The following is a 23417-nucleotide window of genomic DNA, read 5'->3' on the forward strand; positions in this document are numbered from 1 at the left end:
AGTCTGGAAACAATTGTTATAAGCAAGAAAAACTATATTTAACAATATTTCGCTTACCGCAACTATTTCTTTTTCTCTAGTGTTAAGATCAGGGGCGGGCCGCATGAGAATAAGAAAATGTTTAGGCGAACCTGTCAGAAAAGGGGACCTCAAATACACATATTACAACGTGTGTTTCCTTAAAGATTCTTTAAATATCCCTGTTTAGACAAGCTGACAAGAATAGAAATTGGGCATGCCTTACAAGAGTAAGTATTCAATAAAATATTCCAAAATCAAGAAAAAAATGTTAAAATTCTATTGTAAATGAGCTGCGGGATGGATTTTATTGCTCGCCGGGCCGTAGTTTGCTCAGGTCTGGTTAAGATTGAGTATTCTCAAACAGTCAAAATATTCTTCATCGCCAAAACAGATTGAAACTTTTCTGTGAATACGATTGATCATTAAAGCTGCAATCAAAAGCAAAAATATTTTTATTTTGATGGACTAGCATAAAGCAAAACATAGAACGACCTTGATGTTTAACTAAAACCAAAGCATTTATTTGGAGTATAATGCTTATATAATGCTAGGTTGGAATAAGACGTAGTAAGAATATTGAAGTCCCTAGACAGAAGTAGATAATATTTTGAAGGTTTCGAATATTTCTTAGGATAATGGTTGGAAGTTGGAGGAAGGCGTTGTAAGAATAGAAAAGCCCATACAGAAAAAGAATGCATTTTGAACGTTTCGAATAACTCTTTTTACTTTCATCATCAGTAAAAAGCATTTTATGTTTTTAAACTAATAAAGAGTGGCAAAGCATAACTCACTGTTTCTAACGTTTCGGTGGTTAAACACACTAAATATAATCAGCATTTTTTGGCGGATTAATTTATTTTACAACTTTTTTTTTATATACAATTGGCTTATTGCGCTGATTGTACAAATGGACCCTAAGTTTGTTAAGTGGCACATCTTTGCAATTATCTTTTAAAGGGACCCAATCCATTTTTATTTAAGGTTTTTAACTGGTATTATAATTCAAATTTTTGTCGGCTAATTGTAATTTCAAAATTGCTATTTTCAAGTCGCTTGTTCGGATTTTTTTCTTGCGTTAAACTAATTTTAAAACAGTCCTAAATGGCTACTGTATTGAATATTAGGGTTATGGGTAGCTGATTGCACTGCAAAGTAGGTCATACTTTTATTGGTAACTGGAAGTTTGATTGACATTTAATCCGATATCGATATTTTACAAAAAAATATCGCGATCCGATACTAATGACGTCATTGCAAGGCGTAAACAAGCAAAATATATGAAATTAAAACGTTCAATTTTTTCCCGACTTATTCGGCCTAATTTTGGTTTAGTTTTAAGAGTTAATCAGTTAGGTTCGTATAGTTTGGTTGATTTTAATTGTTAAAGAATTTTTTTTGATAAATGAACCTTTTAAGGTAAAATCGCTTCTTGAGATCGCAAATCATGGTTTAAATTCTTATATTAATTCGGTATCGGATCGGCACCGATACCACCCTAGTATCGGACGAGTACCAAGGTATCGGGTATCGGATCCGGTGCGATATTATCGGCCATCACTACAAGCAACCCAAAATGATGTCGATTGCAACGTTTAACGAGGTAAAAGATTTAAATACTATTTTAATATTGTTTTAATATTTTATATTGTTTGAAATCAGTTTCCTATAGGCGTCCTTCGAGTCAAACCATACACTTACCAAAGTACAATGTTACTTTGTGCAACAAATTTATTATTTCTATCAACTTTGTCGTTTCTACATGAAGTTTAAATTTAACTGCCCAATATCTGTCAAGGAAAAATATCTCCGAAGTGCGTTTTTACCGCTTTTTTTAATTTTGCAAGAAAGTTTAGGCCTGTTTCTCAGATTTAGCCTTGAAGTTCTGTGATGTAGCTTTGTCGCAAATTTTATTAACAAAATTTCAAATTACACTGTAAATAAAAGTGCATTTGCGATAAATGCAAAACAGTGTTCTGTCTTAAGGCCCGTTTACACTACAGCTGCACTGAGCGGAGCTGAGCTGCACTGTGCGTGAAATTGTTTTCACTACAGCTGCAGTGAGATGCGCTGGGCGTAAAAATCGCTCCAAAACGTAACGTTTTTCTATAGCTGCACTGGGCTTGAGTTTAGCAAAGCGTGAAAATCGCTCCAAAGCGTATTTTTTCCAGATGCACGGGGCTTGAGCTTAGCAATGCGTAACTTTAAGCTAGCTGCAGCTGCTGCACCGGGCTTGAGTTTAGCAAAACGTGAAAATCGCTCCAAAGCGTAACTTTAAGCTAGCTGCAGCTGCTGCACCGGGCTTGAGTTTAGCAAAGCGTGAAACGCTCGCCACAATAGAATTTAAATATAAATTACGCTTTGCTCATTTCAGTGCTGCTGTAGTGTAAACGGGCCTTTAAGGTTGCAGTAACATAATAGATATAGTTATTGGCAAACGCTTTAAACGACAAGGTTTAACTAAAACATTTGTCTTTCATTTCTGAATAAATGAGATGTGAGTAACTAAAATAAGTTTATTTACGTAGAACAGAAGAAAAAAGTTTTTTTTTTATATTAACCCACTCTTAACTAGGCCGAAACTTTACAAAAATACGAATAGAAAGATGCACATTTAAAAGTTTCTTCGATCTGAAACTCGAGTTAGTCAAGAGTAAATGGTACAAGTTTAAAATAATTTGAAGTTTCTTTAGTTTCCATGATGAATCTCCAGTTTGGTTGTTCCACATCTCTCTCGTACATTCGCAGAATTTCGCCATCACTATAACATTGGATGATTAATTAAAGTTTTTTGGGTTAATTGTGCATGTAACGAAGCAATATGGGCACAACTAAGACATACAAACAAATTTATATCTTCACCCCTAATTTTTTTTATTAATTGCTCAACAAGAACCAGCCCCCATTTTGTTTTGTTGTTAATTTGTTTCTTTAACATTCCAATTATTTTTTTTACAAAATCTAGTTATTAGGCTTTTTTTTGTTATATTCGCCTAAATGTGTAAATAAAAATCGTCAAAATGTAGACTACGAAATACTGTTGGTGTGCAACATCTACAGTCAATAAATGAGGAAGGAGCAGGTTGATATTAATTTCTTTCAATGTGCAAGGTTAGACTCGTTAGATTACCCAAGTAGGAAATGTGTCTCTTGGTCCCTGACTGGTTGGCAACCCCTGCTATGTTCTAAAGTTATGTATAAAAAAGTCCATGGTCCAAATTATTGTCATAGATTCGAATGCGCACGTTACTAGATTCACACGCGGATTTGCCTTCTCATGTCCCCTTTACCCAAAATCGTTCAAATAATAAACTTCCAAATATGAAATTAAACTAATATTCAGATTCTATTCAGATTCATAACATGCCCTATTAGCCACAGTTCCTCCATCAACAAATTGTAATTTTTCAAGTGTCTGAACCAACAAGTGATCAGTACTGGTCTTTTGGTCTAAACGCAATTAAGGGAAATAGAAGTTTCACAGGAACGTAAAACAACTTTTAAACACCAACCAACCTTATAACAGCCACCACGATCTTTCCATGCGCCACGCAAGCGTCTTGGAACTTGGTCACGTGACCCAAGTTCGGTTCGACAAGTTCGTAAACACCACGTGACTTCGCCTCCTTTAACAACAATTCTCCATTTTCTGCAAAAGAAAAAAATACTGTTTTAAGCGCAAACCTAACGATAACTAACCCAATTTATAAAAAACAATGAACGTTAAGAACTATTACTAAACAATGCTTTTTACCGATTGACAGGCAAATTAGATTGTTGTTTAGGACAAGAGCCTTGAGCGTGTTTGGCGGAATCGTCTCGATGTCCATTGTCTCTTGTTTGTAGACGTCATAAACCTCACATGTGCGTTGCTTGTAGTTTAACGCAAGTATTTTTCCTGTCAAGAAAATCAAAGTTATATTTGAGGCAAAATAATTCTAACAACTTCACAGTCAAACGTATTTAATAGCGGTTTACTTGCTGTTTTATTTTGTTCGGTTTTTCTCAATAATTTTGTTACGGCGCGTTTTTATTATTTTGTATTATCAGTTGTTACGTCATTTTACGGACTGCATCGCCATTTAGTTGCAGCAGTCACGGCTTGCGTAGTGCACCACTGGCTATAACAGTTGGTTTGAGTTTTCATTAGCCTACTCTTGGTTTATGTTGTGTTTAGTATTTATATATTAATGATGCTTTTAGCAGAAAACTATATTTATCTTTTTACAACATCCAAACAAACTGATTTTCGGTCTACTTAATTCTGTATTTAGTTTAATATTCATCTCTGCTTGTCTAATTGATTATATACTAGTTTACAATGCAACTACGCGCCCGATTTGCTTGCCAGGTAGGCCACTACGTTTTTATAGTTCTATCGGTGAGCCTTGACGTAAAAAGGTTAAGAAACACTGATCTTGGGGCAACAAAAACTATTATTTTACATATAGGCTTTCAAATGTTTGAAGAAAGTGTCAATTATTGCACAAGTTTGAAATATTTGAAAAAATTAACTACGTTTTTACAATATTTCTAGCACCAACAACAAATAAATGTATTTTACCTTGTCGCAGAGCTGCATCGTACGACCATTTTTTCAACGGTTTTAACATTCCTGATTTGTGTAGTTGTGGCCGAAGTTCATTTATTGTTTCAGTTTGTCCATATTTGTTGTACCCACAACCAATTCCTCCCACACTGCAAACTTCAGCTGGAAGCATTTCAAAAACGAAATGCAAGTTAATCTAATGTAAACTAAATTGGCCGTTATAGTTTTAAAAATAACAGACAGCAAGCAATCTATGTAAAAACAATGTAACACCACGCAATATTTAATAATTTCTGTTCCACCCATCCCAGTAAGCATAATGTTTGTTGATCGTTTTTATGTGCCAGGGTTGAATAAAATAATATTAAAATTACAAAAAGTCTATACATAAAAATAAAACACAAAATTAATATAGGCCGGCTAGCGAAAATCATCCGGAAATTATACGGAAGGTCATGCCTCAAATTTTTTTAACTATTTTAACCTTACGAAAAAACAAAAAAATTTACCGCTTTCCGCGAAACTGGTTTCACTTTGATGTAATTTTTTTTTGTGCGAGTCTTCTCATATTAAAAATAATTAGTAGTATGCAACTCTTTACAGTGAAAGTGTCTATAACTTAATCTACATATTCTTATTTCTGATGTATTCCGTCTATTATGATAAACAAATAAAACTAGAGTATAAGTAATGAACATATTTTATTTTGTGTGTGTGCAATGCGCCTTGTTTTGTAAATTAAAAGGTTTCCCAATTTAAACCAAATAAACGCTTTTTTAGCGCGAAAAAACATTTAAGTCCTGTCCTGATTACGAGTGATTAAAAGCCACAGGTTTCTAACAAAAAATGTTAGTGGAAATTTTTCACGTCCCGCCGAGAACTCACCATGTTTGGTTTGGCCTGAGACTAGCAAAATGTTGACGAACCCTTCTGTAGTATATGTGTCACGTATTTACGACATTTGTGTTTTACCTGGACCGCATAGTAATTTTTTTTTTAACTTTGTGTGTTTTTTTAACAACAACTGGGAGTGTTGGAATAGACATAGATCCTAACATAAACAATAAAAAAGTAATAACGCTATTATTTTATAAAATTTGAAGGTTTAAACCTTTCTTATAAGCAAACTATTTCAATTATTTAAGACTATTTTTGTAACTTAAAAAATAAAGAATAAGCGAACAAAATTATGATCTATATTCTATGCTGCACAAACCCTTTGCAACAACTGCAGCAAATCTCTGACGTTTGATTGTTGAATACCATCTACTCCACTCTGCGGGTCGCTTTAGGTTAAGATTGTCGTCATATTCTTCCAATTTATTTTCCGATTCTTCATAACCTCCAATCAAGTGACAGTGATTATCGTGAGCAATCATAGCGGCTTCATATCGTGGCTTGTTGCGTGTCTGAAACCAACAAAATAATACTACAGGCAATACCCATTTAGAAAACAACTTTTAAAGACAGTGTCTAGAGCAGGGATTCCCAACCTTTTTACGATCTCGTACCACTTGGACGCTCTGTAGTGTCACGCGTACCACTTCTTGCAGAAAACTAATTTGATCGAATCATATTTTTTTTATTTTAGCTTACAACTCGCATTATTCAATGCTATTTGTAGAGTAAGCTATAAAACAGTAGATTATATCTATCAAGAGCAATCATTTTACATAATTAACGCCGACTGTCCCGCAGCGTTGAAGCAACTGTGCTCCTTGTCGACAATTGACATGGCCTAGATGACTTATCAAAGATGACAATTGACATGGCCTGTATCTTGAAGATTGCATCGTTTCGACACAACAGGAATAGATACGTAACAATAAGAATAGGCTTCGGGAATTTTTTATGGAAACAAAACCTGACAAACAAAATATAAAGTTTTGAATCCAGGGTTTTGTGAAAAAAGAACGGAAGCTACTCGCGTACCACCTGAAACACCTTCGTGGTACGCGACCACAGGTTGGGAACCCCTGGTCTAGAGTCTCAAGTGTAAATCATTAGTTGGGGCAGGATACCACTCGCCCAAAAATATTGTTTACAAATAATTATGCATGATATCTCGAATAAACGATTTTTTTTTGTACAAACAAACATCCAGCTATCGTAGATAAGTTGTATTATTGGTTGAGCGAACACCTACCGGAAAAAGTTTTTCTTCCTTGGTAATAAGATCAAGCATTCTCAAAAGAGTAGAATCATCATTCATCACCAAAATACTTTGCGTCGGTTCTGCAAATTTCGTTCGAAAAAAGTGTTATTCAGTTACTGAAATTACCATACCTACAAAGAGCCTTTCTTCCCTAGGAACTTATAGATGGCGTTACAAAGTAATCCTAAGAAACTTGCTCTTTTCGGACAAATTAGTTTGTGAATTTACAAAATAAATCGAGTCTATATTGTAATAAGTTAGGGTGGTCGGGAAATAAATCGTACATTTAAGATTTAAATTTCCAAACTTTTAATTCAGAGTAAACGCGACGAATTGATCATTTATCGAAATAATTTTGGCAACAAGCTATGTGACATTTACTTAACAGATGGATGGCTGCACAAAAAACATCATAGGTTTGTACTAATTGCAAAAAGCATGTAAAGATTTATCTTATTAAACCTTTCGGTTGGAAATGTGTTAATTTCAACCAAATTGCTTTATTAGATTCGCGCAAAGTACCAACAAAAGTCTATTAACTAGACAGACACAGCAGAATTTGCAGTTTTATTATCTTTTTGTAAGCAAATTATTTTACAAGTATATTGACCCAGAAAACTTTAAGTCTAAGCTTGTATTTTGCTTTGTTAATTACAGTTTAACCATGTGGTAAACAAAGCTCAATGAGAAGACACCAAACCGTATTATATTGCAAGTTATTTGCTTTCAGTTTACAATTCCTTGATGTTTGTTTTTGAGCTAGAAAATTAATTCTCTTGCAAAACCTATTTTCTTTTTGCATTAAGTTATCTTTCTATATCAAGTTTGCAAACGTTGCTTTGTATAAATGCCAAAATTACTTAGTTTAATTAAATTCTTAGTCTAATAACTTGGTGTCTTACCGGAACATAATTTGGGTTTTAACAACGTGCATATTCTTGTGGTCAGCTTCTTTGCACATTCCGGAAAAACATTAAGATTGTCCTTTTAAAGAAAAGTTAATGAAATATAAACATTTTCAGACATGAATACTAAGTTATGTGAAAAAATTGTTTAAAAATGATGGCAAAGAAAGTAATCTTAATCATACAAAGAACCGTTACAAGTCAAAACTTAACTTTAAATACATTTGTTCATAGACAAAATCAATGCAGAAACTTTACCACGGTAAATACATCTACTCTACACGTATATCTGCCCACCAACTAGCTACATCGCTGAATAAATCGATTAGTATCTTGGTAATCCACAAATTCTAAAGTTGACTGCGAATTAAAAAAAAATATTTTTTGCTACCCGCAAAGGGAAATGGTCGACCCAAAACCTCTCGCGAACATTTTCCCAGCTCTTCAGTGAGAACAATTCACCAATATGCGCTTTCCTGTTTTCCAAATCTACATTTGCCCACTTCTGGATGTGACTTAGAGCAGATTCCTCTGATTCAGCCTAAAATGATAAAATAACAAGTCAAGTCAAATAAGAAACGCAAAAACTTACCTAAATATGTCACCTTTTAATGGTTTAAAGTGGTTGTCAACCTGTACTAGACGTATTCCATTTTTATAGTGGCTCGTGAGCTGCTTTTAGGTCTTACGCGGATTGTACAAAATTAAAAAAAAAGTGTAATATTATAACAGCTTTGGAGCATAATGGTGGGAGGTTGTAATGTAGCAATAATTACTACCCCATATAGAAGTAGCATTCTAAACTTGGTAAACAAATATTTTATTCGAAACGTTCAAAATGATACCTATGGGCATCGATATTTTTATTACGTATATAAGAGCTGTGGTGGATTTTATTCTCTATTTGCTAGTTTGAATCGGCCTAAAGTCTTAAATCTGCGGCTAGAGCTGGAGGTAATTAGAATTCATATTTAACTTTATTTGCAAAAAGTAAAATTGTTTCTTTAGAAGCCAGGTGGTGGACACACACAAAGTTAATAAAACCACCAGTAAAACAAAAAAAGTTGTACTGGCAGGCGAGATAGAACTAGCCTAGTATTATTCGAACAAATTAATGTTCTGTCCAACGCACCTGGTGTGCTATACTGTTATAAAAACGTATGTCGTTACGGTTGGCCAGTGTAACTTTAAGAAAATAGCTCTCAGTCAACAAATCATAATAAAAATCTGTTTTTATTTGAAGTCAACAAACTATATTATCTCTCGCAGAGTTATTTCTACCTGCCAGCGTATTTCCTTTAAGAAAAAACAAAGTGTAGTTAAAATTCTGCCGGATGCAATTCAAAACTAAATTTTTATCAAATTTTAAACTGTACGACAACTTGTCCCATATTCGTTTAGACTTTGTTTAACGATAATTAAGTTGATCAAGTTTTGTATCCTGCCCGCGATGATCAGGCCTTGCTTTTTGCCCTTCAAGAAAATCGTTTGGTGATCCCTGGTTTATGTCGAACGGTTTACGTTTCTACAGGCTTTTTATATATAGCTTAAGGAAGCGAAGGAAACTATGTAGCACAATGGCTGGAGGTTGTAGTAAGACGTAGTAAGTACATCAAAGCCCATACTGAAGTAGGTAGCATTTTGCACGTTTTTAATAAATTGTTTTAATTCATTTTTAACATAAAAGGAAACTGTAATCAGTAACTAAATACACCTACATTGTCAGGAGTTAGCTCTACAAGGGCTTTAATTGATTCAGATTCCAGCGAGGCAATCGTCTCGTCGTCTTTAAGAATAGGAAAATGCAGTCTTATAAAAGCAGCACATCTGTCCTCCACCATCTTGAATCCACACTTCCTGGCGTTTGACCATTTCTCCAAGCAATCAGTCAGCCTCAGCGCTGGCAGAATGCACTTGCAACATCCCTCCTCTAAACCTAAACAGTTTTCAGTTTGTAGATGTTATGTGTGTGCGAGGTTATTACCTAAGAATATGCTTTACATTTGATTGACATGCAGAACCAAACGGGTGACGGTCAACTCAAAAAATCATTAAAACAAATTTAACCAGACACATGACAGCAAGCTTGGACTATAGTTAACTATAGATAATTCTATTTTTTTGATTTGATTTAGTGAAATCTAACTTGTAAATTGCTCGTCTGCGCTAATTCTAGTTCTAATTTATTTGGATTTGACTTAAAATGCTACTTTGGTCAACGGTATTTTTAGTCTATAAGACAGAATTTAAATTATTACTCTTCGGTCGGAACGACTGCTAGTCGACTTTCACAGTTTAAAAGGCATAAGTTACGCTAAAACGTATAAAAATTAGCCCAGGATAATAGAATTACATGACATTTACATATTTACGAGAATAAATTTTCTTAAAATTCTAGGTTAAATTTTAAGTTTGAAGAGCTCGGGAATTCTAAGTCTAATCTTATTTGAGAAAACCAAAATATTCTTATTCTGAACTAATTCGAAAAAAACTAAAAAATAGTTTTTCAAGTCTGTATGGCAGAGCCCTGCCCAATGAAAGTCTTAAAGAATATGCTATTTACGATGTACTCAGGCCAACGCGAATATTTACGTTTCAAGGTCAAGGCTATTATAATGTTAGTAGTTTCAGTAGGCAATTTGACATCTAGTTGTCTTGTGGGTTGTGGCTTTTAGCATGCACGGTTAACTATTAAAAAACTAACAATATATCCTATCATATGGTTAGTTTGGTTCGTTCGTATTCTCACTGCGTAGTTTCGAAATACGGTTACTAACTTGGGATTAGAAAGTAGTTGGCTGCTGCATAAACATCAAATACGCTTTCTTGGTCGATCTTAATTTCACCAGTGTAAATAAAATCCAAAACGGTCTCCAACTTTTCAGCACTAACTCCAGTGATTTCGAAACTCTCTTGATATTTTTCTGACATCTGAAATGTATTTGCGCGAAATCATTACAGTTTGACGCAGTATAGAACTAAAATATTTTTCTGACATCTGAAATGTATTTGCGCGAAATCATTACAGTTTGACGCAGTATAGAACTAAGCAAGCGTAATGGTGCAAAGATTAACTATATTCCCTTAAAAACAACTAATTAAAAAAATGCTTTTTACCTCTGTAGTAAACATTGTTTATTGAACTGTGCGTTGTTCGTAAAATGTGCGAACCGAAATTCGTTAAAAATTGCATGAAATGAATCCTTAAGGTACATCGACATTTGTTCACAAAATAAATTGTTTAAAAAAAACTTTTAGGTTAAAATACTTTACCTCTGTAGTAAACATTGCCTCGAAAAACTTGGAAGCCGATGCAAGTATTGTCTTGTGAACGGGGAATTCCCTTTCGTCACATATCAGTTTCGCGTCGGTCATTTTCTTGGCATTCGTTCGGTCACTTGAAACATAAATGTAATAGCTATGCTTTGACCCTTTATGTCAGAAAAAGTAGACAAGTTATTCGCAAGCGTTAATAGTTAACCCTGCTTGCTAATAAACTAATAGTATTTTTCACACTGAAAGCCACAAACCACAATGAGATAAATATACTTTAAATTGCCTACTTAAACTACTGAGTTACCTGTTTAACCAAGCCATCATAGCTGTATTATGACACTCTTTTGTAGACGAACTCATATTCCAACGATGATATACAGGGCTGACCAAAAGATAGCCTGCAAACTATACAAGCTGCAAGTAAAGGTATCTTTTAATATCTACCAGTTGCGTTAACGTTGCGTGCTTGAATGTAGTTACTTCTAATTCACCTGGTATAACATACTGTATAACAACTGCCAGCAGCCTACGCTTTTCGCTTGAGTGCCATTCATTCAATCGAGACAATACACCTGTGCTTTGTCAGGCTCGTATGTAATATATTTTCTCAAAACAGGTTCTGTTTGTCTGGCACCAGACAATGACATTTATAAACGCTCGGTGCGCTGCTGGAAAAATGTTTAGTCCAAAGATACAGCAAATAACAGTATAGTCAGCGTAACTTTACAAAATCGCAGTAGGGATAAGATACAAATAACTTTAACACACTTTTATGTCACGAATTGTATAAAATTACCTTGGTAGGCAGCGCGGTCTATGCACCAACTTCATATAGTACGTAGCACGGACTTTTTGATGGGATTGGCACCGATACCCAATATAGGAGTTCCAGCCATGATTTGCAACCAAAGCAGCTATTTCACACGTGTCGATTATACACCAAGTTGAATAGAAAGCTAAAGTACGTTTTGCCTTAATTATCTAGAAAAATGCTATTAAACGTTTACATTTTATATGTTTTTCTTGTTTAAGCATAGGTTTGATGTCATTTTACTACTTTGAGTCTAGAAAATATTTGAAATCGGTATTGGAGTGAAACGCTGAGTACCGAACATCGCTAAGCTCAACATTAGGGATGTCTAACATTTTTGTAGCTTTGTTCCGACAACCGATCATAGTATATCAGTTAATAAGGATTTTGTATGATTTATTTATAGTTTATTACAATTGTTACATGATACACGCAGTTGGAAATAGTTAATATTTGATATGTACTGTACATTGATATTTATTTTACATGAAAGGTTTACGCGCAAAAACGACGAAGTTTGAATTAAACAGTGAAAACGAACAACATTATTATAATTGAAACCAATACAGTAAAATTTTCAAATTGGCTAAACGATGTTAAACACCAAACGTACAAGTATCGTAATGTCATTTTGGCGGGTTTCGATTTAAAAGGATTCAACCTTCAAAATCAGTGATTACTCTGATTACAAAACAAACTCTGGGCAACAAATTTTGTGGGTAAACTATTCACTTAGTTTTCCTGGTTTAAAATGTGAAAACCAAAAAAAGTAGAATACTTTTCTTACCGGAACATTTTTTTGCGGAACGTTTGAAAGTTTAGATATGTCGTCACAAAGTAAAAAAAACTGACGTTATCGTTTGATGTTGTGCACAAAAATGCAACTGAAATCTTAGTTTAAATACGTTTAAGGAGATGACGCGATGGCCGGTGAAAAACATATGTTGCCTGGTACAAATGACAATCTCCTGTCTGAACACCGTTCCGGCTTACTTTCACTACTGGAGAAAACAGAATTCGTTCATACCAATATATAATGGGTGTTTCATCACAGGGGTAAACTGGATGTGCGTACAAAGTACTGCTTTTACTGAGCAGCAAGTATACGCTGAACTTTTTCTTTAGACTTAAGAAAAAACCCATATGTTTGGTAAGAGACTATTTACTGCGCTGCCGGTAAATACAGCAAATTTGCCATTTTAGATAAAGCTGTGCGAATATACGTCTACACGCAACTGATTGGAGATCCACATATAATTATGTGAATCTGCATGGTGGTCAACGGGCGTAATAAGCTTAACAATACTGAACTAACTGGTACGCAGTAATGATCTAAAAAATATGTGGTATAGGCTACATCTAAAGTATAACAACAATAGACTTAAAATAATAAACTCTTATAAGTATATCACACTACGTAATGAAAATATAGTACAATTTCAGTGAACATTATTTCACTTATATACAAGTTCAAATGAAAAGAGTTTGTGATACGTAGAGATTTCTGTGGACTCGAACACGAATCTCCACGTTGTCTCATACGGATCTCTCTCGTATATCCGAAGAATTTTTTTAGATTCAGAAAAACCTTTAGGCCTTTCTACTTTTATATTCAAACTACATTCTGAACCGTCACTTGACATCAAATCTTCAGAAGGTTTGTCATCGTCGTTGTTTGCTGGTTCGCTAGCAGTTATGCTTGGTTGTTCAATAACTTCATCCTTGCTGTCCTCACAGGCAGCGATTTCACAGGGAAAAGTGTCACCTGTTTCACTAAAAAGAAGGGAAACAGTTTCCTTGAAGTTGCAGGTATTTCGATTTTTTTTATTTTCTCGATTGCTTTACAAAACAAACAACTTTATATTATTACAGTTTAGTAAACACACATCTACAGTATTGCGTTCTAAGTTGGGGTAGAGCTTGTCTGTCTCTCTGTCCCTCTGTCCCTCTGTCTCTCTGTCTCTCTGTCTCTCTGTCTCTCTGTCTCTCTGTCTCTCTGTCTCTCTGTCTCTCTGTCTCTCTGTCTCTCTGTCTCTCTGTCTCTCTGTCTCTCTGTCTCTCTGTCTCTCTGTCTCTCTGTCTCTCTGTCTCTCTGTCTCTCTGTCTCTCTGTCTCTCTGTCTCTCTGTCTCTCTGTCTCTCTGTCTCTCTGTCTCTCTGTCTCTCTGTCTCTCTGTCTCTCTGTCTCTCTGTCTCTCTGTCTCTCTGTCTCTCTGTCTCTCTGTCTCTCTGTCTCTCTGTCTCTCTGTCTCTCTGTCTCTCTGTCTCTCTGTCTCTCTGTCTCTCTGTCTCTCTGTCTCTCTGTCTCTCTGTCTCTCTGTCTCTCTGTCTCTCTGTCTCTCTGTCTCTCTGTCTCTCTGTCTCTCTGTCTCTCTGTCTCTCTGTCTCTCTGTCTCTCTGTCTCTCTGTCTCTCTGTCTCTCTGTCTCTCTGTCTCTCTGTCTCTCTGTCTCTCTGTCTCTCTGTCTCTCTGTCTCTCTGTCTCTCTGTCTCTCTGTCTCTCTGTCTCTCTGTCTCTCTGTCTCTCTGTCTCTCTGTCTCTCTGTCTCTCTGTCTCTCTGTCTCTCTGTCTCTCTGTCTCTCTGTCTCTCTGTCTCTCTGTCTCTCTGTCTCTCTATCTATCCCAAAGACTAATGGTTTACAATTATAGCCTATATATAGTTTATGATATTGTCGTAGTTTGGCGTTTCTAAAACTTTGAAGTTATACTAAAAGCGATGGGTTGGCGCAAACTTGTATATATTAGAATTCGATCATTTTTGTTTTGTAAAATTAGATTAGAATTAGAACTAACGAGCTCTTCAAAACCAAAATTAAAACTAGAATTTGAATTGGAATTACATTTTTAGTTATTTACAAACATTTAATTTAATCGCAAAAAATGTAAATGGTAAATTTTTTGTGCCAATTTTTATATGTTTAAGCACAGCCTATGCTTTTTGAACAGTAAAAATCACCTACCAGTCGTTTCGACCAAGGTGTATTATTTTATGTTAAGCTTTGTTTTGATTAAGCGACTAAAAATGTCTTTGGACAAAGTATCATTTTTGGTAAAACCGAATTAGATTAAAACTAGAATTAGAGCACACAAACCGAAATAGAATAAGAATGAGTCGTATTTTGCACTAATTGATTGAATTAGAAAATTAGAATTACAGTATCTAGTTGTCTAAGTCTGCCTGTTTTCTCTTTCTAACTAAAGCCTTATCAAATTTGTAACTGTAAAAAAGTCCAAATAAAACAGTACAGTTACTAAATCCAAATTAAACTAATAGAGCCATATCTTTATATTAATTTCACAATTTTCTAGCAATTTGGCTCAAAACCAATCACAATAAATCTAACCGTGTAAACCACTTGCAGTGGGTGACCCAACCTGAACGTAACCCATAAGTTGAAAAACGCCTGTCATAGTTTTTATGGTACGTTAAAGTCGCAAATTTTAAAAACGATTCGCATATGGTTAACTTTGTGCTTTGCTTTTTTGTTTTTAAAACTTTTAGCAGAAGTTCAAACAGCTAAGGAGGCGTCTTCATAGTCTTTTCGGATTATATTTGTGACTGCCACAATTCTTTACCTGAAAAACTTTTAAACAATTACCAACCTGAAAGTGGACCTTCCAAATGTAAGTTTAAACTAACTCTATTCAGATTCATAACATCCCTTAGCCATATTTCCTCCATAAACAAATCGCAATTTTTTTAGTGTCTCAATCAATAGGTGATGAAAAACGGGTTAAAAGCTATTAAGGGAAAATAGACGTTTGACAGGAAAGTAATACAACGTTCAAACACTAACAAACCTTATAACAGCAACCACGATCTTTCCATGCGCCACGCAAGCGTCTTGGAACTTGCTCACGTGAACCAAGTTGGGTTCGACAGGTTCGTAAACACCACGTGACCTTTCAACCTTTAATATCAGTTGGTTGTTTTCTGTAAATGAAAAACATTAGGAAATTTCGCTGAACTGTGCGTTTTAAAGTAGGTGTAGAGGAACGACGCATGTATGTTTGTGCTTGTAATTATAGCGTGTTCGCCTGGTAAAGTGTTAAATATTTTACCTCGATATTCATTTCCTTTCGTGGCCGTTCTGGCAAATCCAGCCGGCATTTCGACTCAATTAATCCCCATCGCAGTCGCTCTTGTGCTATATAGTGTCACGCTACTGCTGGATAAAACACCACAGTCAACGATGCGCTCCTTACTGACAACACGTGTTTTTACTGCGCTGTAAGCCATTTTATTGAAAGCGAGCTATACTTAATTATGTGAATGTACAATAAATCTATAAGCGACCTGACAGTATGCTCTTTAAATTACAATGGTAGTTTGTCTTAGTTTCGATTTAATGGAGTTCAGATAGCACGGTGGTCATGTCTCACCTGTTGAAATATACAATATAAACCAATAGGCTTTGCAAGCAGATGTTTACGTACAACATCGTTCTTCCTTTGTTTCTTCTTTAAAAAAAATGGTTTGTCCAGTATGTAAACTTTGTACTTATTTGACTTTTTGGTCCCTACATTGATATTTGATATTTATTAAACAATGTAGGCCAGTAAAATGAACTACTTTTCTAGCAAAACATTGAAGATTAGGTGAGGTCATGAATCTTGGGTGGCTTGGTTTGGTAGTATGTGTGTCACAAATTTAATTATTGCAGTCCTTTTAAAGCATAACTAATGTGTTAGGCCGCGGGAACTGCCGCTCGGGTCAGCTACCCGCCGCCACGGTTTCCCCTCAGAGATAGAACTTTGTGTGAGTTTCGAAGCCTCGGTTTTCCCGGCACTGCGTGATTTCTTTGTGTGCGATTTCGTTTTGAATTGCGTTGTGTTGCATTGTCATTCGTCGGGTGGATACCGAAAGAATCGGACACATTTTGAGCACAGTTTGCAATCTCGTTGGTTATAGACAAGCTGTATAGCCTTATGCGAGCACTTGGTGTGCATGGTTATTCGCCGTATACTGATTGTCGTTCTGTCCAATAAACGTCTTGCTCGAGAGAGTAAAGTCATTTCTATCCTTAGCAGCTACTTTGGGGATCGTGTCCCGATCTGGTCTGCGACAATTGGGGGCTCGTCCGGGATTTAAACAAGGTTTGACATAAAGACCCCTTCAAGACGTAGTAGAAATGGACAAGATAGTCGAGGCAGGAAAGAGCATGGGACTTGCAGGTGGACCTGGTGAAGTTCGTGCAGCATCAGCAGGCCGCAGAACGTGAAGAACGTCGCTTGGATCGCGAAGCAGCGGCCGAAGAAGCTGAGAAAGTCCGCGAAGCTAAGGGAGCCGCCGAAGTAAGGCTGGCCAAAGAAGCTGAGAAATTCCGCAAAGCTAAGGCAGCTGCCAAAGGAAGGCGGGCCAGAGACGCTCGAAGAGAAAACGAGTTTCGATTAGAGATGAATCGGTTGGAAGTTGAAATAGCTCAACTTCAGCATCGGAAACCAGTCGTATTAAAGCTGGTCGAATTCGAGAACAAAGAGAATAAAAAGAATACTTCCGATTATAGTAAAGAGAAGACTACGAGCCAAAAGTCTGAAGATAGACAACTCAAAGTGGACAAGCAAGTAGAAGCGTTTGAAAAGATGCCTACCGCAGGGATATGTGTCACAAAGATGCAAAACACAGGCACTTTGCATCCGTCGCTTGTCGCGAAAAATGTGATGAACAACAAAGAAATTACCGCGCCGAGCAAGGACAGCTCGGGAAGCTTGGTCGGCGGAAAAGTGGCCGAGAAGAGTTCTATTGAGGAAGGTCAGTTGTATAACGAGGCATTGCAAACGTCAAACGAAAGTTGTTCTGACGACGCTCAGTTGTACAGCGAGGCTTTAGAAGCGACAAACGAACGGTGGGTTGAAGACGTTCAGTTGGGTCACGAATTATTGCAAAAGAATCGGACGCATTTTGAGCACAGTTTGTAATCTCGTGGGTTAGAGACAAGCTGTAGCCTTATGCGAGCACTTGGTGTGCATGGTTATTTGCCGTAAACTGATTGTCGTTCTGTCCAATAAACGTCTTGCTCGAGAAAGTAAAGTCATTTCTATCCTTAGCAGCTACTTTGGGGATCGTGTCCCGATCTAGTCTGCGACAATGTGTTAACCGGCTTTGCAGAATCGGTTTAGTAAAACTGAAATTTGTCGCCTTTTGCAAGATTATTTACTGCTTTTTTAATGTAAACACAATATCGAAAAAAAAACGGCCAAGTTATAGACTTTAAGAGTTTAGCTTTGACCCGCAACCATAGAACGTTTACATTATATTTAAAGCTAACCTATTGAAAGCAAGTATATGTTGTTGCCCAGCACGAGAGCTTTGCAGGTGTTTGGTGGAATCGTTTTGACGATATTCGTTGTTTTATTGTGAACATTGTACTCTTCACATGTGCATTCATCATAGTTGAAAGCAAGCATGGCGCCTGATGAATAAATATACACGCTTTAGCAGTAATTAACATAACACAGATTGGTTTGATGTTCAAAAGCATAGACATGTTTAAGACCGCTTTAAAATCGGTAGGAAAAACTTGAGTTTTAAAAAGTTTTTAAATATTACCGTTCCGAACCGCTGCATGGTGTGATTTGTTCTTCAATGGTTCCAGTCGGTATCCTCTTGAGTATTCATTGTTTTCCCTCTTTGCATATCTCTACGTAGAGGGCAGAAGTATCATTTCCTCCAACGGCATAAACAGTTTCTGGAAAGACATGTTTATGAAGATTTATCATACACTGTAAATCTAAAGGTGGAAATTATTGGCCTTATAGGTGGTTCATAATTTCCAACCAGACCAGGTTTTATGATTAGTGTACCCATTAACCAAAACTATTTGTACGTTAACAACAGACGATGAAAAAACACAAACATTTCTTACATATGTTACAAAATTAAAAACTGCTGCTTTATTGCCATAAGCTGCATACAAGTTTTTTGTTAATATTTAAAGCTTATTATTTTATAAAACATTTCCGAAATTATTGCGGTTGATAACTAATAGAACACACTCACGATTTATAGATACAGCTGCACACTTGCGACGTTTCTGATATAACGAGCCATAATTTTCCCAACCACTCGATGGACGCTTTAAATTGATTCTTTGGATGGTAGCGTCCATTTGATCTTGTGTTTGTGAGTAGCCACCAATCAAGTAACAGTGATCTTGACTTGCAACCAAAGCAGATTCATACCGTGGTACTTCCCTATTCTACAGTAATAAAAGTAATATTGTACATACAAGCAACTTATTTTACATGAGATACAGCATTTCACTTACTGCTAGAACCCCTTGCTCATTAGTTTGCAGATCAAACATCCTTAAACAGGTTGAATCTTCGTTCATCACCAAAATGCTTTTCCAGAAGTCTGCGATAATAACTGTATAGGCGGCTACTTCCTTAAATACAGCTTATAAAGCAGTGCTTCTAAATCATTTTTTTTTACGTTTTTTATCGCGGACCTCTGAACACTCACACTGCTCTAAACATATTAATCGCAACACAAAATTTATATCCGTTGACGTTTGATTGTTTTTGTATTATCCTGTTGTGTGTTTAATTTCGCCTTACAAGAAGTTTTGCATCTACTAACTTCCTAATGCTACTTCGGTCACGCAAAACGCTAAAAAGGAATGAATAAGAACGTTAAACAATACAGCTTAAAGGGCGAAGTACACCTCACAGAGAACAAAAGTACTTCACATTAAAGTTAAAGTAGGCTACTCACCAGAACGTAAAGTAGGCTTGTATAGAGTAGATATTCTTTCAACAAATGTAATAGCACACTCTGGGAACGTACAGCAAATTTCCTATAATATAACAACAGTGAGATTAATTTCGAATATCCGGAATGTGAACCCATTTTAGTCCACCCTTAAACGAAAAACATAAAACATTCAAACCAACTTTAACCACATATCGGTGAAAATAGTTTAACACTCATTTTGAACCAAACGGGCGTCATTTTTTTTTTGAACGAATTTATTGTTATACTACATGTTTTGCTAAATATTGTGGTCCTTTTAGAAATCAAGTTTAAATATTTTGAGAGGAAGCACCGTCTCTGGAATTTTCGTAGTTGAAATTGTTGAAGGTTTATCACTTGGAAAAAATTATGCATAGATAACAATACATGTTTCCTATCCTTAAATAAATCTAATGTCCAGTGTTTTAATTGTTAAAGACAAAAGCTTGATCTTAAAGTAAGGGAGCAGCTTTCCATGGCTCTACACTCAAATACAGTGTTTCTTAAACTTTGTAGGCCTTACTTGAAGTTTAAAATGGTCGACCCAAAATCGCCCACGGACATTCTTCCAGTTCTTCAGGGAAAACAAATCTCCGAAATGTTGTTTTCTGTTTTCCAAGTCAGCATTGATCCAGTTCTGCAAGTGACTTAAGGCAGCCTCAGCCGATTCAGCCTTTGTAACAAAAAGTTTATGTGATAGTGACAAGTCTTATTCAACGTTAAGGCAGGCCAACCTTTTGTTTTGACACTATATTTTTAGCCCTTAGCGGTCAATGTTGCCTTTTCGTAACAAATGAGTTTTAACATAGCTTTGTTACTGTACCGGCCATAACTAGAGTGACTGTAGGCCCTACTAAATTTGCAGTTTATCTACTGGCGTGCTGATCAGGGCTGTGGAGTCGGTTAAAAAAACCCGAGTTCAACTCTCGAGTCCGACTCCAGCCATTAAAATAAAGGCTAAATGTGCGATTTTGTCTAGTCCCACAAATCCGACTCTACAGCATGTGTTTCACCAAATTTCGTACTTTTTAAGGTGGGTTTTCAGCAATCCACGCAAAAAGTTGTCATATAACTCATTTACTCACAATACATAGTTGGAAAATATTCCACCGTTTGCTATTACACTTTTACGATTTATAGCGGTCGGTAATACCAGGTTTAAATTTAAAACTGCGCATGCGCACTTCGGACGCGGGTAGTTTTTGGTGGTCTTAGTCGAGTCCCGACTCCGACTCTGCAGCCCTGCTGCTGATAATGTAAGTGGGATCTTTTGGAAAATTCTACATGTGCTACTGGGCCGAAAATGGACTATTGCTTAAGTTGATACTTTTATTGCAGAAAGGCCACCGTTATTAATCAAAAACAGCTTAATACTGTGGCTGGTAGCAACAGTTTAAATTGGCCCAAATTTATGTTTTCAACCTTAAATACACATATTTGTCGATTGAATTCATTATTGTAAGGGGTACGCCATGTCCATACATAAATCAAAAGGATTACGCCGCTAAAACAGTAAAAGAAACCCTGTTGCAGGTTTTTTTGTCTCACTTTTAATAATTGTTTTTTTTTGATTGTCAAATTAATTTGGGATATTTCTCTTACGTTATCAGGAGATAGTTCGATTAACACTTTCATAGAAGCGAAATCCAATGCACAAATAGTTGCATCGTCAGCTAGAATCGGGAAATGCAGCTTCATAAAGGATTCACTTCTTTGCTTCAAAACTTCGAAATCCGATTTTCTGCTTCTGAACCAGATTGACAAAGCATTTCTCGGATTAAGTTTCGGAACCACAAAGCCGCAGCAGAATTTTTCCAAACCTGCGCGTTTAATGGAAAAAGTCAAATGAAACGACACTTAACGTAGTTTGACTTTGACTACTTGATTTTAAATAGCTTTAAAAAATGGAAATCACAAATGCTAAAAAATGACGAAGTAAGCTAGGCATTTATAAAATACAATAGCTAAAAGTGCATAAGGTTGGCTTTATGCCAGTCAGCAAAAGTTTAACTTTTACCCCAGTGGTCGGCAAACTTTTTTGTTGCGGCTCAAAGTACTTTTTTTCAAAGCAACTGAAGGCCCACTATGTAGAACCACTACGAAAACAGTGGCGGGTTCAGGATATTTGTTTGTAAGGTGAAATATTACACGGCGCCTTGATGCCCGAAAAATCAAACAAAATACGCGCGAATCGCGAAAAATTTTGCGTTTACATATAGTTAAAATTGGCAAAATATATAGTTGGACTGGCTCTCGCTGGACCACATTTGGCACTTGGGTCTTAACCACGTTGAGAAAATGTATACATTCTCAGCCACACGAACTTTTAAAATAAGGTTCAATCAAAGTACGGCTATCGCGCGGCGTCGCGGCCCACAACTACATAACAACACTAAGCTAGTCAAAAATAACTCGCGGCCCACTAAAAATGGCTCTGCGGCCCACAGTTTTCCGACCACTGTTTTACACGGTGAATTCTCCACATATATATTTTCCGTGCTAAGCTTTTAACTTACTTGACATTAAAAAGTAGTTGGCTGTTGCATAGACATCAAACACACTTTTCTGGTCGATCTTGATTTCACCAGTGTAAATAAAATCCAAAGTTGCCTCCAGCTTTTCAGCGCTAACACCACTGATTTCGAAACTTTCTTGGTATTTCTCAGACATCTAAAGAGTAAAAGATTTGTGTGGGGGTTCAGGTAGGGGGCAATGGAGCAGTCATTAAGGGGCCAGGGACATAACTCTCTAGCTAGGTAGAGCAAAAAACTAAAGTGTCACTACTTTTCAAAATTCGCCTGTTAACTTAAGTTTGTGTTGTTTATTATGACTCTTAAGGGACTATACCCTGTCTATCGCTACGTTGAGGACTTTAACATATTATTATCCCCATTTAACTTTTTCGCCTAAAAGCCATACTTTTGTGGGCTTTTTTGTTGCTCTTAAAATAGTGTAGCCTAAACCGAATATCGTTAAATGGAATATTACAGATAATTATTCAGGTTATTTATCAACAGATTAAACCGTTCATAAAAAGTTAACAGATTAATTTATTCTCGCCTCTGTAGTGAACATTGTTTCGAAAAACTTGGAAGCCGACGCAAGTATTGTCTTGTGAACGGGGAATTCCCTTCCGTCACATATCAGTTTCGCGTCAGTCATTTTCTTGGCATCCGTTCGATCACTTGAAAAAGAAACATTTTTTTTAACTTTTTGCACCATACATGGTTACATAAAGGAGAGATTATAACACAATTTTGTAATTGTAATATTTCTATAGTTTTATATACTGACGGTTAAACACTTGGCCAGACGTTTTCAAGAATTAAGAAATGAGTAACTTTTTTTTGCACAAGGATTAAACACTTTCGATTCAAACGACGACAAACTTTTTTTTTACATTTTTAACAGCTAAATTATATGTAGAAAGTATATAATAATAAACATACACCAGCGAAAACATAAATAAGGTAGAACTTGCGATCGATAATTACATTTCAACACACTACTTTTCGTTATAACTCAATTTTGCCAACTGAAGAAGCAACTGAATTACCTGTTTAACCAAGCTACCATGGCTGCATTATGGCATTCCTCTTTGGACGAAGTCATATTCCACAGTATACTCTGTTACTGGCTGCTCAATAATCCGTTTAATAAATCGTGACACAAGTAATCAGGCTCAGATAGTTTTCACTATCTACGAGTTACGTTTGGAATTACTTCTCATTCAACTGGTAAAACATCAACATTTAACACTGAGAGGATTAGACAAGCCTACAGTAGGCTATACGCTTTCTGTTTGGACGCCATTCATACGATGGCGGACACCTACGCTTTTGTCAAACCTTTTTTTCTTCAATCAGAGCCTAGCCTACAGTTGAAACCCGACAATGATATTCAATACGCGCCTACACTTCTGACCAAACGATCATCTTAATCATATCTATATTTGCCGACTTTAACAGT

The 23417-nt window shown here is 36.1% G+C and overlaps 2 protein-coding genes across 2 annotated transcripts; both read right to left on the reverse strand.

The window, feature by feature from the left end:
* Positions 1-2661: 2661 nt before the first annotated feature.
* LOC146165535 (kelch repeat and BTB domain-containing protein 8-like) lies at positions 2662-11355 on the reverse strand. Its single transcript, XM_083380952.1, has 12 exons — positions 11208-11355; positions 10901-11024; positions 10405-10558; positions 9346-9563; positions 8019-8168; positions 7625-7706; positions 6714-6802; positions 5784-5976; positions 4583-4729; positions 3773-3916; positions 3535-3667; positions 2662-2779 (listed from the first exon to the last, which is right to left on the reverse strand). The coding sequence occupies exons 1-12, from the start codon at positions 11261-11263 to the stop codon at positions 2662-2664; spliced, it is 1608 nt and encodes a 535-aa protein (XP_083237078.1). The 5' UTR covers positions 11264-11355.
* A 6622-nt stretch (positions 11356-17977) lies between these two features.
* On the reverse strand, positions 17978-23060 carry LOC146165536 (kelch-like protein 12). Its single transcript, XM_083380953.1, has 7 exons — positions 23005-23060; positions 22509-22632; positions 21965-22118; positions 21051-21268; positions 19972-20121; positions 18714-18912; positions 17978-18126 (listed from the first exon to the last, which is right to left on the reverse strand). Exons 1-7 carry the CDS (start codon positions 23058-23060, stop codon positions 17978-17980), a joined length of 1050 nt encoding a protein of 349 aa, XP_083237079.1.
* Between the last annotated feature and the right edge of the window lie 357 nt (positions 23061-23417).

The sequence above is a fragment of the Ascidiella aspersa genome, chromosome 2 (genome assembly GCF_963924565.1).
Source record: "Ascidiella aspersa chromosome 2, kaAscAspe10.2, whole genome shotgun sequence".
NCBI classification, from domain to species: Eukaryota; Metazoa; Chordata; class Ascidiacea; order Phlebobranchia; family Ascidiidae; genus Ascidiella; species Ascidiella aspersa.

Bases quoted from the DNA above. Each gene is read 5' to 3' on its own strand.
- LOC146165535 (XM_083380952.1), bottom strand. From the start codon at position 11,263: ATGAGTTCGTCTACAAAAGAGTGTCATAATACAGCTATGATGGCTTGG. The intron at 3,917-4,582 runs GTAAAATACATT...TTTTCTTGACAG, and splicing joins CGATGCAGCTCTGCGACAAG to GAAAAATACTTGCGTTAAAC. The intron at 3,668-3,772 runs GTAAAAAGCATT...TTTCTTTTGCAG, and splicing joins TCTAATTTGCCTGTCAATCG to AAAATGGAGAATTGTTGTTA.
- LOC146165536 (XM_083380953.1), bottom strand. From the start codon at position 23,060: ATGACTTCGTCCAAAGAGGAATGCCATAATGCAGCCATGGTAGCTTGG. The intron at 22,119-22,508 runs GCGAGAATAAAT...TTTACTCTTTAG, and splicing joins AAACAATGTTCACTACAGAG to ATGTCTGAGAAATACCAAGA. The intron at 20,122-21,050 runs GTAAGAGAAATA...TTTGTTACAAAG, and splicing joins TCGAACTATCTCCTGATAAC to GCTGAATCGGCTGAGGCTGC.